Here is a 15,526-nt window from a genome sequence, read left to right as displayed (position 1 = left end):
ATCTATGAGAAAGTTACAGCAAACGACTTGGTTAATGGTGAAACATTTAAAATATTCCCATTGAAGCCAGGAGGAAGCCAAGGACACTGCCGTCAAATTACTGATTCCTCATTTAGCGGTTCCAGTGAGTCACGCACTCTCCTTGTTTCCGTTAACCCCCCCCACCCCAACACCTTTTGCCTGATTCATCAAATGTCCTTTGATCCCCTTTGTCCTCAATCGGTTTGAAATTTTACCTTCTATTCCAATTCACTTAGTGGTTCCCAAAGGGTACCTACATTGAGACTTAAAAATGTGTCAGTCTAGAGTTTTATTGCTCTTATATTCAGCCACTCTATCGTCTCCAGGCACTAGACAAGAACTTTAGTAACTTCTAGCTCCTTCTGAATTTTCGCATGCCGCACATGTCTATATGAGTGTCTTCTGGAATTTTCATTCTAGGTCATCAATCCTTTTTCCAGAATCGTACTTCTCTGGACTTAAGAATACAGTTTCCTAATTTCCATGCTTCCTGATCGTTGCTGCATCCCACTTCTTCCAGGTTGTCTGGGTTGGGTTTTTCTTGGCTGAAAAACGTGACGTGTACTTTCACTGTACATGACAGTTCCATTCCAATCGCCTTGTACAGAAAGGGGGTTTAGCAGCTTGCATATTGTAAGTTGTGTACTCTAAGTTCAGGGGAAGCTCAGGCTTCAGGTCCAGTCGGGGGAGGAGTGGAGCAGAACTGGGGCTGGGGGGAACGTCCAGGTGGAAGAAAGGGAGGCTGGGAACAACGTGGGTGGCAGACAGTGGTCAATATGCAATGTGGGTGAGGAACACTGGGACCCCTTGCACATAGGTGCCGTGGGGGGTTTGAATGACTTGTAAAACAGCTGAGTCACCCAGAGCCCTAAACCCGATGCAGGGATAGAGGGTCAACACGGGTTGCCAGGCAACAGCCTGAGGCCCAGGAGCAGTGGGCGGCTCCTGAAACCCCAGCTCAGGTTGCGCCACGTCGGGGCCAGGGCCTCCCTGCACAGTTCCAGGCAGAGGACCAGTTTCAGAAAGAGAGAAGGCTGCGGTCTCCGTGATTTCCGGTTCCCCCTGGTGGCCTGGCTCTCCATGGTGGTCCAGTTGGATGTGCACGTCCGGTCCCGTCAAGCGTTCTGCCCCCTGTCTCTGGCCAGCGTCCCCGCGGGGCCCAGCCCTTCTGCCACGGCCTCGCCCTGGCCGCCGGCTTCCTCCCCGGCGCCGGCCTCTCTCTGCAGGACGGGGTGACTCTGTGCGAGCCGGGGTCTGCCATCCGAAGGGTGTCACGTAAGCCATGGGTTTTGCGGGTTGGGCTGGCTGTGCGGGCCCATCTGCTTCCACGGAGTCTTCAGGGTCCGCAACACAGCAGCCTGGCTCTGGAGGAGGCCCACCTGAGGCTAAAAGAGAAGCAGAGCGTGAGCAGAGAGAGATAGAAGGAATTTTACCCATCAAGCAGTTATAGGATACTTTTAAAAATAAATACTCAGAGGAAAGAGGGATTTTGGAAGTTAAAATTGTGAGAGAAGAAACAAAACTCTCCATGGAAATTGGAGAAGGAAGTTGAGAAGATCTCCCACAGAACAAAGCAAAAATCTAAAGTGATGGAAAGAAGGATGAGATATAAGAGAATTAGAGGTATGTTGTCACTGAGACATTTCACCATAAAATTTCAGAGTGCTGAGGGAAAAGAGAAGATTCTAAAAGATTCTAGAGAGCGGGAGACAGAGAAAGGAAAAGTCACATGGAAAGGGCTAGGATTCCACATGTCTCACAAATCAGACATCTCAAAAGCAGCAGTTGAGTCTAGAACGTAAGAGAAAATGTCTTCGAAATTTCAAGGGAAATGAATTTCCCACCTAAAATTTCGTGTCCAACCAAAGTTACACTAAAGAATCTGGGAGGGTAGAAGGAAGATGTTTCAGACAAGCAAGATGTTAAAGAATTTCCTTTCAGTGGATGCTTTGTTGTTATGCGTCTGTCAAACTAGACAAGATTAAAAGATTTAGGACACTCAGTGTATGGAGGGAAATGTTTTGGAGAACAATGTGGCAATAGCCGTAAAATTCCAACTCCTCCGGGAAAGAACAAGGTGGAAGTACTGGCTTATTATAGATCGAGATGTAGCGTGAGGACTCGCTCTGCTACGGAGAAACAGTAATACAAACTAAACAGAACAAAACAGCGACAACAACAGCAAATCTCAGATTTGGGAAATGGGATTACAGTTGGAAAGAGGGAAAGGAATTTCCCAGATGATGTGGAACCTGGGAGCTGACTTACAACAAGCAGCCCAGGTTGAGGCAGGCTATGAGAAGGTGAAACAGAGAATGCTTGATTGAGTTTGAATTCAAACAATTGGGGAAGAATTGGGGAACAAGCGAAATTAAAAAGAGAGTGGCAGGCGTTTGATGTACCTTGATTAGGGGCCGTGGAGCGAAGTCGCTTCGAAGGCCTTGGCTCCTCCATGAGCAATCTGCGGGAGGGGCTGGGGAGAAAAACAAGGGAGAAAGAACGGATTTAGGAAGACAGAGGTGACAAGGCAGGGGGATGGCCGTGGCCTTTCTGGGGGAATGAGGATTCTGTCCCCAACTGCACCCACCCAAGATCTATCCACCCCTCCGGGACTCCCAGACACACACCTGATCTTCCTACAGCTGGCTCCGCAGATCTGAAAATTAAGACTCTTCGACGAAGAGAGGCCCGAGGAGTTGGAGGTGTCCACAGGTTCACCTCACCGCTGTAGCTCTGAGGTAGTCCAGTCGCAGCCAGGGAGTCTGGAGGGAGCACGCAGCAGGTTCTGGCTCCGAGCCCAGCAGAAAGCCGACTGCTGGAGGCCGAGCGCGGTCCCTCTTATATGGCAGCAAGGCAGTCGCGTAAGGGACAGGCGTCGTCAGAGGGGGGCCGGCTGGGGTGGGCCTGGCTGGGCTTGCGAGGCGCATTGGGCCAGTCCCCTGCCAGTCAAATGGGGCCCTTCTGAGATGCCGCCATTTCTAGACGTCAATGGTGGATTGATTAATCTAATCATTGAGGAAGAAAATGCATAATGAGCTTTGAGTGTCAGCACAGTGAGGTGCGGTGCCCTGAAAGCGGCTGACAGGAAGATGTGATTAGCTTAGATCTGAGCATGGTCAAGGAAAGCATCCAAAGGGGGGATATCTGGGCTGAAATCTGGAACATAAAATTTGAAATTAGTCAACCTGCACCGGGCTGGGAGAGGCAGGGAGAGAGGAAGGGGAGTGAAGAAAGTGTGCTGAGGCCCGGACTGGAAGGGAGCCCGGCACATTCTGGGAATGGACGGGAGGCCAAGTCCGGGCGCAGAGGTGGTGCGACGTGGAGGCAGGGTCCGCGCAGGAGCTGGTCTTGTTCCAAGGCAGCGGAAAACCGTGGAACGGTGTCCGGCAGTGGGTTAACATTTCAGAAACGACCAGCCTGGCTGTGAAGGAGCGCCAACCCAGGGTCCGCAGAATAAGTCAGGAGAGGCAAGAAGGCTATTGCAGCCCTCGGGGTTGGGCGCAGGGTGCTGTTAGACTGAGACCGAGGGAGGTAGAGGAGGAGAAAGTTCCCTGGTGGGAGAGAAATTTCCAAGAGAAAGCGAGACCCAGTGTGGACAGCCCTTGAGGAAGAGACTGCGGCCTTGGTAGCCCGCCCGTTCGTTCAGGCGGAGGTGGACCGAGAACCTGCTCTGAGTGGGAAGTGGCGGAGCTTGGCTTGCGCACATCTGGTTGAAGGAGCTTTTGAACTGCCAGGGGAGGATGTCAAGTGGCCTTTTGTAAAAAGAGTGGAGCTGAGCGCGATGGCGATGGGGCTGGAGATGCGTGTGAGACCCACACCACTGGCTTTTATTGCTGTGGGTGCACACACGGGTGGAGGAAGACAGCAGGAAACACAGCAGGACACTGGAGGGGATCCCACAGTGGGTTATTTGGTCGGTTTGCATCCTCGTTTTTTTACAGAGACGGGTTCTCGCTCTGTAGCCCAGGCTGGAGTGCAGTGGTGCCATCTCGGCTCGCTGCGGCTACTTGGGGGGCTGAGATAGGAGAATCAGTTCAAGTGATTCTGCTGTCTCAGCCTCCGGAGTAGCTGGACTACAGGTGAGCGCCACCACATCGGGATAATTTTGGGATTTTTTGGAGAGGCGAGGTTTCGCTATGTGCCCAGGCTTGTTTGGAAGTCCTCAGCTCAAGCCATCCTTCCCGCTCAACCTCCCGAGTAGCTGGGACCCCAGGCGCAAGCCACCGTGCCGGGCCAATTATTTTTTGGGTTTGTATTTTTTGTTGAAGTGAGGTTTTGCTGTGTTTTCGCCTCACATACCTTTTCTGTCCCAAGACCCCATCCAGGGTACCACCGTACAATTCGTCACGGTTCCCCTTGGCTGCGACGGTTTCTCACACTTGCCTTGTTTTTGATGACCTTGACACTTTGCATACTGATCAGATGTATTGTGGGATGTCCTCTCCTGAAGTTCGTGTGATGTATTCCTTATGATCTGACTGGAATTATACGTTTTTGTAAGGAAGATTGCAGCGGGAAAGTGCCACTCCCATCCCATCCTGTCTAGAGTACACACCATCAAGCCGGCTTATCACTGCTGCTATTAGTCCTGGTCACCTGGCTGGGGCAGTGTTGATTACGTTTCTCCACCATAAAGTGATTTTCCCACCTCTTTCTCTGCTGTACTGTTTGGAAGTCGCTACCTGTAGCCTATACTTAAATAAAAGGGAAGTTATGCTTTATCTCCTTGCAGGGGAATAGCTACCTAAACTCTGCGGAGTTCTCCTGTGTGGAGGATTTTCCCATTCTCCCCACATGTTTGTTTATTCAATCACTTATTTATATCAGTATGGACTTATGGACACCTATTGTATACTTTGGTTTACACTCCAATACTTCAGGGGATGAATTATTCAGTAATTGAACTGATTATTTTGTCAAATATTTTACTTAACTATTTAATTAGTAATTATTTAGTTAATTACTTTGTTACACAATGTTTCCAGCTTTGGCCACCGGGAGCTCCTTTAGTTGGCTTCCATGTCCCTTTGTCAACCTCCCATCGCTGTGGCTTTTGGTTTTGTTTGGTTTTGGGCGGCTCCTTTCTCCCTGGCACCACAGGATGCTCCACGCTTATTTGCGTATTCTCATCCTTATTGGGATTGCGTGTGCTCACTGACCAAACCCATAGATTCTTCTGTGAAGTTTCTCTTCCAAACTTTGATCTTTCTTACTGGGATGACTTTTCTCTCTCTTTTTTCCATTATGAGACAAAGTTTTGCTCTTGTCACCCAGGCTGGAGGGCAATAGCATGATCTCGGATCACTGCAATGGCTCAATCTGGGCTCACTGCAACCTCCGCCTCCTGGGTTCAAAGGATTCTCCCGCCTCAGCCTCCTGAGCAGCTGGGACTACAGCGGCCCACCACCATGCCTGGCTAATTTTTCCCTTTTTATTAGGGCGAGACATGAGAATCGCTTCACTCCCGAGAATGGAGTTCTCAGTGAGCCGAAGCCACCGCGCTCCAGCCTGGGTGAAAGAGTGAGACTCTGTTTCAAAATGAATAAGTAAATGAATGAATCAACAAACCAGGAGGAATTACCAAGGGGTCTCGGTGCCTGCCTGCAGTCTGAGCTACTTGGCAACCTGATGTTGGAGGGTCACCTGAGCTGAGGAGGTGCAGGCTGCAGTGAGCTGTGATTGCACCACTGCACTCCAGCCTGGATGACTGAATGAGACCCTGTCTTACTCCACGTACAAACGTTTAATGAAGCATTCTGGTGGTAGAAATATCCTGGAAGTAGCGTATCAGCAGACCCTCCCCCACGTAATGTAAAACCTGTGCATCTTTCCAGACAGATGTACAGCAAGGAGATAGTGGCACATGTGTGTAGGATGACTGCAAGGGGGCTTTCTGGCTTATGGACGACAGACCCCAATGGCAAGCCAAGAAGCAGCTCCCACTGCACAGTGCTCATTGTGATCCATGCCATGCTTCAATACGAAGTCACCTGTTCCTAGTTTGGAGACGCACGGACCCCACAGAGGCTCTGGTCCTGACCACACCTGTGTTGCCTGCCTGGACCTTATATAGTCACTTCAGCGGGACCCCGGCACATGGCACGCCAGGTGTTTGTGAAAGCGAGCCACAAACGATGCTCTTAATGTATGCGTTTGTTGGTGTAGACTTGTGTGACTATGGGGAAAGATGCGATGTGAATGGAGAACAGAGACTGGAGACCTTTCTCTACCTTCCTTTCTGCTTTTAGTAAACACATTTTATATTTGCGATTTGTGAAATTTTAGTAAAAGAGCTGTTCTATAAAATAAGTCTGAAGAGAAAGGTTTATTTAGAAGGATTGAAAACACGAGAGAAAAATCTTTGATGTAAAAAGTTGTCTGTATTTTATTTGGACGTTTACAAAGGAGTGAAAACCAGCCAATAAGAGCCCACTTAATATAATACAAAATACAACAGTTCGTAACGCAACATTTATCAAACTCTGAAAAGATGGGAACTAACTCAACTTAAACATCTATGAGAAAGTTACAGCAAACGACTTGGTTAATGGTGAAACATTTAAAATATTCCCATTGAAGCCAGGAGGAAGCCAAGGACACTGCCGTCAAATTACTGATTCCTCATTTAGCGGTTCCAGTGAGTCACGCACTCTCCTTGTTTCCGTTAACCCCCCCCACCCCAACACCTTTTGCCTGATTCATCAAATGTCCTTTGATCCCCTTTGTCCTCAATCGGTTTGAAATTTTACCTTCTATTCCAATTCACTTAGTGGTTCCCAAAGGGTACCTACATTGAGACTTAAAAATGTGTCAGTCTAGAGTTTTATTGCTCTTATATTCAGCCACTCTATCGTCTCCAGGCACTAGACAAGAACTTTAGTAACTTCTAGCTCCTTCTGAATTTTCGCATGCCGCACATGTCTATATGAGTGTCTTCTGGAATTTTCATTCTAGGTCATCAATCCTTTTTCCAGAATCGTACTTCTCTGGACTTAAGAATACAGTTTCCTAATTTCCATGCTTCCTGATCGTTGCTGCATCCCACTTCTTCCAGGTTGTCTGGGTTGGGTTTTTCTTGGCTGAAAAACGTGACGTGTACTTTCACTGTACATGACAGTTCCATTCCAATCGCCTTGTACAGAAAGGGGGTTTAGCAGCTTGCATATTGTAAGTTGTGTACTCTAAGTTCAGGGGAAGCTCAGGCTTCAGGTCCAGTCGGGGGAGGAGTGGAGCAGAACTGGGGCTGGGGGGAACGTCCAGGTGGAAGAAAGGGAGGCTGGGAACAACGTGGGTGGCAGACAGTGATCAATATGCAATGTGGGTGAGGAACACTGGGACCCCTTGCACATAGGTGCCGTGGGGGGTTTGAATGACTTGTAAAACAGCTGAGTCACCCAGAGCCCTAAACCCGATGCAGGGATAGAGGGTCAACACGGGTTGCCAGGCAACAGCCTGAGGCCCAGGAGCAGTGGGCGGCTCCTGAAACCCCAGCTCAGGTTGCGCCACGTCGGGGCCAGGGCCTCCCTGCACAGTTCCAGGCAGAGGACCAGTTTCAGAAAGAGAGAAGGCTGCGGTCTCCGTGATTTCCGGTTCCCCCTGGTGGCCTGGCTCTCCATGGTGGTCCAGTTGGATGTGCACGTCCGGTCCCGTCAAGCGTTCTGCCCCCTGTCTCTGGCCAGCGTCCCCGCGGGGCCCAGCCCTTCTGCCACGGCCTCGCCCTGGCCGCCGGCTTCCTCCCCGGCGCCGGCCTCTCTCTGCAGGACGGGGTGACTCTGTGCGAGCCGGGGTCTGCCATCCGAAGGGTGTCACGTAAGCCATGGGTTTTGCGGGTTGGGCTGGCTGTGCGGGCCCATCTGCTTCCACGGAGTCTTCAGGGTCCGCAACACAGCAGCCTGGCTCTGGAGGAGGCCCACCTGAGGCTAAAAGAGAAGCAGAGCGTGAGCAGAGAGAGATAGAAGGAATTTTACCCATCAAGCAGTTATAGGATACTTTTAAAAATAAATACTCAGAGGAAAGAGGGATTTTGGAAGTTAAAATTGTGAGAGAAGAAACAAAACTCTCCATGGAAATTGGAGAAGGAAGTTGAGAAGATCTCCCACAGAACAAAGCAAAAATCTAAAGTGATGGAAAGAAGGATGAGATATAAGAGAATTAGAGGTATGTTGTCACTGAGACATTTCACCATAAAATTTCAGAGTGCTGAGGGAAAAGAGAAGATTCTAAAAGATTCTAGAGAGCGGGAGACAGAGAAAGGAAAAGTCACATGGAAAGGGCTAGGATTCCACATGTCTCACAAATCAGACATCTCAAAAGCAGCAGTTGAGTCTAGAACGTAAGAGAAAATGTCTTCGAAATTTCAAGGGAAATGAATTTCCCACCTAAAATTTCGTGTCCAACCAAAGTTACACTAAAGAATCTGGGAGGGTAGAAGGAAGATGTTTCAGACAAGCAAGATGTTAAAGAATTTCCTTTCAGTGGATGCTTTGTTGTTATGCGTCTGTCAAACTAGACAAGATTAAAAGATTTAGGACACTCAGTGTATGAAGGGAAATGTTTTGGAGAACAATGTGGCAATAGCCGTAAAATTCCAACTCCTCCGGGAAAGAACAAGGTGGAAGTACTGGCTTATTATAGATCAAGATGTAGCGTGAGGACTCGCTCTGCTACGGAGAAACAGTAATACAAACTAAACAGAACAAAACAGCGACAACAACAGCAAATCTCAGATTTGGGAAATGGGATTACAGTTGGAAAGAGGGAAAGGAATTTCCCAGATGATGTGGAACCTGGGAGCTGACTTACAACAAGCAGCCCAGGTTGAGGCAGGCTATGAGAAGGTGAAACAGAGAATGCTTGATTGAGTTTGAATTCAAACAATTGGGGAAGAACTGGGGAACAAGCGAAATTAAAAAGAGAGTGGCAGGCGTTTGATGTACCTTGATTAGGGGCCGTGGAGCGAAGTCGCTTCGAAGGCCTTGGCTCCTCCATGAGCAATCTGCGGGAGGGGCTGGGGAGAAAAACAAGGGAGAAAGAACGGATTTAGGAAGACAGAGGTGACAAGGCAGGGGGATGGCCGTGGCCTTTCTGGGGGAATGAGGATTCTGTCCCCAACTGCACCCACCCAAGATCTATCCACCCCTCCGGGACTCCCAGACACACACCTGATCTTCCTACAGCTGGCTCCGCAGATCTGAAAATTAAGAGACTCTTCCACGAAGAGAGGCCCGAGGAGTTGGAGGTGTCCACAGGTTCACCTCACCGCTGTAGCTCTGAGGTAGTCCAGCCGCAGCCAGGGAGTCTGGAGGGAGCACGCAGCAGGTTCTGGCTCCGAGCCCAGCAGAAAGCCGACTGCTGGAGGCCGAGCGCGGTCCCTCTTATATGGCAGCAAGGCAGTCGCGTAAGGGACAGGCGTCGTCAGAGGGGGGCCGGCTGGGGTGGGCCTGGCTGGGCTTGCGAGGCGCATTGGGCCAGTCCCCTGCCAGTCAAATGGGGCCCTTCTGAGATGCCGCCATTTCTAGACGTCAATGGTGGATTGATTAATCTAATCATTGAGGAAGAAAATGCATAATGAGCTTTGAGTGTCAGCACAGTGAGGTGCGGTGCCCTGAAAGCGGCTGACAGGAAGATGTGATTAGCTTAGATCTGAGCATGGTCAAGGAAAGCATCCAAAGGGGGGATATCTGGGCTGAAATCTGGAACATAAAATTTGAAATTAGTCAACCTGCACCGGGCTGGGAGAGGCAGGGAGAGAGGAAGGGGAGTGAAGAAAGTGTGCTGAGGCCCGGACTGGAAGGGAGCCCGGCACATTCTGGGAATGGACGGGAGGCCAAGTCCGGGCGCAGAGGTGGTGCGACGTGGAGGCAGGGTCCGCGCAGGAGCTGGTCTTGTTCCAAGGCAGCGGAAAACCGTGGAACGGTGTCCGGCAGTGGGTTAACATTTCAGAAACGACCAGCCTGGCTGTGAAGGAGCGCCAACCCAGGGTCCGCAGAATAAGTCAGGAGAGGCAAGAAGGCTATTGCAGCCCTCGGGGTTGGGCGCAGGGTGCTGTTAGACTGAGACCGAGGGAGGTAGAGGAGGAGAAAGTTCCCTGGTGGGAGAGAAATTTCCAAGAGAAAGCGAGACCCAGTGTGGACAGCCCTTGAGGAAGAGACTGCGGCCTTGGTAGCCCGCCCGTTCGTTCAGGCGGAGGTGGACCGAGAACCTGCTCTGAGTGGGAAGTGGCGGAGCTTGGCTTGCGCACATCTGGTTGAAGGAGCTTTTGAACTGCCAGGGGAGGATGTCAAGTGGCCTTTTGTAAAAAGAGTGGAGCTGAGCGCGATGGCGATGGGGCTGGAGATGCGTGTGAGACCCACACCACTGGCTTTTATTGCTGTGGGTGCACACACGGGTGGAGGAAGACAGCAGGAAACACAGCAGGACACTGGAGGGGATCCCACAGTGGGTTATTTGGTCGGTTTGCATCCTCGTTTTTTTACAGAGACGGGTTCTCGCTCTGTAGCCCAGGCTGGAGTGCAGTGGTGCCATCTCGGCTCGCTGCGGCTACTTGGGGGGCTGAGATAGGAGAATCAGTTCAAGTGATTCTGCTGTCTCAGCCTCCGGAGTAGCTGGACTACAGGTGAGCGCCACCACATCGGGATAATTTTGGGATTTTTTGGAGAGGCGAGGTTTCGCTATGTGCCCAGGCTTGTTTGGAAGTCCTCAGCTCAAGCCATCCTTCCCGCTCAACCTCCCGAGTAGCTGGGACCCCAGGCGCAAGCCACCGTGCCGGGCCAATTATTTTTTGGGTTTGTATTTTTTGTTGAAGTGAGGTTTTGCTGTGTTTTCGCCTCACATACCTTTTCTGTCCCAAGACCCCATCCAGGGTACCACCGTACAATTCGTCACGGTTCCCCTTGGCTGCGACGGTTTCTCACACTTGCCTTGTTTTTGATGACCTTGACACTTTGCATACTGATCAGATGTATTGTGGGATGTCCTCTCCTGAAGTTCGTGTGATGTATTCCTTATGATCTGACTGGAATTATACGTTTTTGTAAGGAAGATTGCAGCGGGAAAGTGCCACTCCCATCCCATCCTGTCTAGAGTACACACCATCAAGCCGGCTTATCACTGCTGCTATTAGTCCTGGTCACCTGGCTGGGGCAGTGTTGATTACGTTTCTCCACCATAAAGTGATTTTCCCACCTCTTTCTCTGCTGTACTGTTTGGAAGTCGCTACCTGTAGCCTATACTTAAATAAAAGGGAAGTTATGCTTTATCTCCTTGCAGGGGAATAGCTACCTAAACTCTGCGGAGTTCTCCTGTGTGGAGGATTTTCCCATTCTCCCCACATGTTTGTTTATTCAATCACTTATTTATATCAGTATGGACTTATGGACACCTATTGTATACTTTGGTTTACACTCCAATACTTCAGGGGATGAATTATTCAGTAATTGAACTGATTATTTTGTCAAATATTTTACTTAACTATTTAATTAGTAATTATTTAGTTAATTACTTTGTTACACAATGTTTCCAGCTTTGGCCACCGGGAGCTCCTTTAGTTGGCTTCCATGTCCCTTTGTCAACCTCCCATCGCTGTGGCTTTTGGTTTTGTTTGGTTTTGGGCGGCTCCTTTCTCCCTGGCACCACAGGATGCTCCACGCTTATTTGCGTATTCTCATCCTTATTGGGATTGCGTGTGCTCACTGACCAAACCCATAGATTCTTCTGTGAAGTTTCTCTTCCAAACTTTGATCTTTCTTACTGGGATGACTTTTCTCTCTCTTTTTTCCATTATGAGACAAAGTTTTGCTCTTGTCACCCAGGCTGGAGGGCAATAGCATGATCTCGGATCACTGCAATGGCTCAATCTGGGCTCACTGCAACCTCCGCCTCCTGGGTTCAAAGGATTCTCCCGCCTCAGCCTCCTGAGCAGCTGGGACTACAGCGGCCCACCACCATGCCTGGCTAATTTTTCCCTTTTTATTAGGGCGAGACATGAGAATCGCTTCACTCCCGAGAATGGAGTTCTCAGTGAGCCGAAGCCACCGCGCTCCAGCCTGGGTGAAAGAGTGAGACTCTGTTTCAAAATGAATAAGTAAATGAATGAATCAACAAACCAGGAGGAATTACCAAGGGGTCTCGGTGCCTGCCTGCAGTCTGAGCTACTTGGCAACCTGATGTTGGAGGGTCACCTGAGCTGAGGAGGTGCAGGCTGCAGTGAGCTGTGATTGCACCACTGCACTCCAGCCTGGATGACTGAATGAGACCCTGTCTTACTCCACGTACAAACGTTTAATGAAGCATTCTGGTGGTAGAAATATCCTGGAAGTAGCGTATCAGCAGACCCTCCCCCACGTAATGTAAAACCTGTGCATCTTTCCAGACAGATGTACAGCAAGGAGATAGTGGCACATGTGTGTAGGATGACTGCAAGGGGGCTTTCTGGCTTATGGACGACAGACCCCAATGGCAAGCCAAGAAGCAGCTCCCACTGCACAGTGCTCATTGTGATCCATGCCATGCTTCAATACGAAGTCACCTGTTCCTAGTTTGGAGACGCACGGACCCCACAGAGGCTCTGGTCCTGACCACACCTGTGTTGCCTGCCTGGACCTTATATAGTCACTTCAGCGGGACCCCGGCACATGGCACGCCAGGTGTTTGTGAAAGCGAGCCACAAACGATGCTCTTAATGTATGCGTTTGTTGGTGTAGACTTGTGTGACTATGGGGAAAGATGCGATGTGAATGGAGAACAGAGACTGGAGACCTTTCTCTACCTTCCTTTCTGCTTTTAGTAAACACATTTTATATTTGCGATTTGTGAAATTTTAGTAAAAGAGCTGTTCTATAAAATAAGTCTGAAGAGAAAGGTTTATTTAGAAGGATTGAAAACACGAGAGAAAAATCTTTGATGTAAAAAGTTGTCTGTATTTTATTTGGACGTTTACAAAGGAGTGAAAACCAGCCAATAAGAGCCCACTTAATATAATACAAAATACAACAGTTCGTAACGCAACATTTATCAAACTCTGAAAAGATGGGAACTAACTCAACTTAAACATCTATGAGAAAGTTACAGCAAACGACTTGGTTAATGGTGAAACATTTAAAATATTCCCATTGAAGCCAGGAGGAAGCCAAGGACACTGCCGTCAAATTACTGATTCCTCATTTAGCGGTTCCAGTGAGTCACGCACTCTCCTTGTTTCCGTTAACCCCCCCACCCACCCCAACACCTTTTGCCTGATTCATCAAATGTCCTTTGATCCCCTTTGTCCTCAATCGGTTTGAAATTTTACCTTCTATTCCAATTCACTTAGTGGTTCCCAAAGGGTACCTACATTGAGACTTAAAAATGTGTCAGTCTAGAGTTTTATTGCTCTTATATTCAGCCACTCTATCGTCTCCAGGCACTAGACAAGAACTTTAGTAACTTCTAGCTCCTTCTGAATTTTCGCATGCCGCACATGTCTATATGAGTGTCTTCTGGAATTTTCATTCTAGGTCATCAATCCTTTTTCCAGAATCGTACTTCTCTGGACTTAAGAATACAGTTTCCTAATTTCCATGCTTCCTGATCGTTGCTGCATCCCACTTCTTCCAGGTTGTCTGGGTTGGGTTTTTCTTGGCTGAAAAACGTGACGTGTACTTTCACTGTACATGACAGTTCCATTCCAATCGCCTTGTACAGAAAGGGGGTTTAGCAGCTTGCATATTGTAAGTTGTGTACTCTAAGTTCAGGGGAAGCTCAGGCTTCAGGTCCAGTCGGGGGAGGAGTGGAGCAGAACTGGGGCTGGGGGGAACGTCCAGGTGGAAGAAAGGGAGGCTGGGAACAACGTGGGTGGCAGACAGTGATCAATATGCAATGTGGGTGAGGAACACTGGGACCCCTTGCACATAGGTGCCGTGGGGGGTTTGAATGACTTGTAAAACAGCTGAGTCACCCAGAGCCCTAAACCCGATGCAGGGATAGAGGGTCAACACGGGTTGCCAGGCAACAGCCTGAGGCCCAGGAGCAGTGGGCGGCTCCTGAAACCCCAGCTCAGGTTGCGCCACGTCGGGGCCAGGGCCTCCCTGCACAGTTCCAGGCAGAGGACCAGTTTCAGAAAGAGAGAAGGCTGCGGTCTCCGTGATTTCCGGTTCCCCCTGGTGGCCTGGCTCTCCATGGTGGTCCAGTTGGATGTGCACGTCCGGTCCCGTCAAGCGTTCTGCCCCCTGTCTCTGGCCAGCGTCCCCGCGGGGCCCAGCCCTTCTGCCACGGCCTCGCCCTGGCCGCCGTCTTCCTCCCCGGCGCCGGCCTCTCTCTGCAGGATGGGGTGACTCTGTGCGAGCCGGGGTCTGCCATCTGAAGGGTGTCACGTAAGCGATGGGTTTTGCGGGTTGGGCTGGCTGTGCGGGCCCATCTGCTTCCACGGGGTCTTCAGGGTCCGCAACAAAGCAGCCTGGCTCTGGAGGAGGCCCACCTGAGGCTAAAAGAGAAGCAGAGCGTGAGCAGAGAGAGATAGAAGGAATTTTACCCATCAAGCAGTTATAGGATACTTTTAAAAATAAATACTCAGAGAAAAGAGGGATTTTGGAAGTTAAAATTGTGAGAGAAGAAACAAAACTCTCCATGGAAATTGGAGAAGGAAGTTGAGAAGATCTCCCACAGAACAAAGCAAAAATCTAAAGTGATGGAAAGAAGGATGAGATATAAGAGAATTAGAGGTATGTTGTCACTGAGACATTTCACCATAAAATTTCAGAGTGCTGAGGGAAAAGAGAAGATTCTAAAAGATTCTAGAGAGCGGGAGACAGAGAAAGGAAAAGTCACATGGAAAGGGCTAGGATTCCACATGTCTCACAAATCAGACATCTCAAAAGCAGCAGTTGAGTCTAGAACGTAAGAGAAAATGTCTTCGAAATTTCAAGGGAAATGAATTTCCCACCTAAAATTTCGTGTCCAACCAAAGTTACACTAAAGAATCTGGGAGGGTAGAAGGAAGATGTTTCAGACAAGCAAGATGTTAAAGAATTTCCTTTCAGTGGATGCTTTGTTGTTATGCGTCTGTCAAACTAGACAAGATTAAAAGATTTAGGACACTCAGTGTATGAAGGGAAATGTTTTGGAGAACAATGTGGCAATAGCCGTAAAATTCCAACTCCTCCGGGAAAGAACAAGGTGGAAGTACTGGCTTATTATAGATCAAGATGTAGCGTGAGGACTCGCTCTGCTACGGAGAAACAGTAATACAAACTAAACAGAACAAAACAGCGACAACAACAGCAAATCTCAGATTTGGGAAATGGGATTACAGTTGGAAAGAGGGAAAGGAATTTCCCAGATGATGTGGAACCTGGGAGCTGACTTACAACAAGCAGCCCAGGTTGAGGCAGGCTATGAGAAGGTGAAACAGAGAATGCTTGATTGAGTTTGAATTCAAACAATTGGGGAAGAACTGGGGAACAAGCGAAATTAAAAAGAGAGTGGCAGGCGTTTGATGTACCTTGATTAGGGGCCGTGGAGCGAAGTCGCT

At 49.3% G+C, this 15,526-nt stretch overlaps 2 protein-coding genes across 2 annotated transcripts; both read right to left on the bottom strand.

Annotated features, from left to right (window-relative positions):
• Nucleotides 1-792: 792 nt before the first annotated feature.
• On the bottom strand, nt 793-2,475 carry LOC129526372 (proline-rich protein 20E). The gene is made up of 2 exons (XM_055360426.2): nt 2,424-2,475; nt 793-1,406 (listed from the first exon to the last, which is right to left on the bottom strand). Exons 1-2 carry the CDS (start codon nt 2,473-2,475, stop codon nt 793-795), a joined length of 666 nt encoding a protein of 221 aa, XP_055216401.2.
• A 4,851-nt stretch (nt 2,476-7,326) lies between these two features.
• On the bottom strand, nt 7,327-9,009 carry LOC129526373 (proline-rich protein 20E). The gene is made up of 2 exons (XM_055360427.2): nt 8,958-9,009; nt 7,327-7,940 (listed from the first exon to the last, which is right to left on the bottom strand). Exons 1-2 carry the CDS (start codon nt 9,007-9,009, stop codon nt 7,327-7,329), a joined length of 666 nt encoding a protein of 221 aa, XP_055216402.2.
• Between the last annotated feature and the right edge of the window lie 6,517 nt (nt 9,010-15,526).

The sequence above is a fragment of the Gorilla gorilla genome, chromosome 14, assembly GCF_029281585.2.
Source record: "Gorilla gorilla gorilla isolate KB3781 chromosome 14, NHGRI_mGorGor1-v2.1_pri, whole genome shotgun sequence".
In the NCBI taxonomy this organism is placed as follows: domain Eukaryota; kingdom Metazoa; phylum Chordata; class Mammalia; order Primates; family Hominidae; genus Gorilla; species Gorilla gorilla.
Note: the sequence above shows the minus strand (reverse complement) of the source record. Positions and strands in the feature narration are given on the sequence as shown.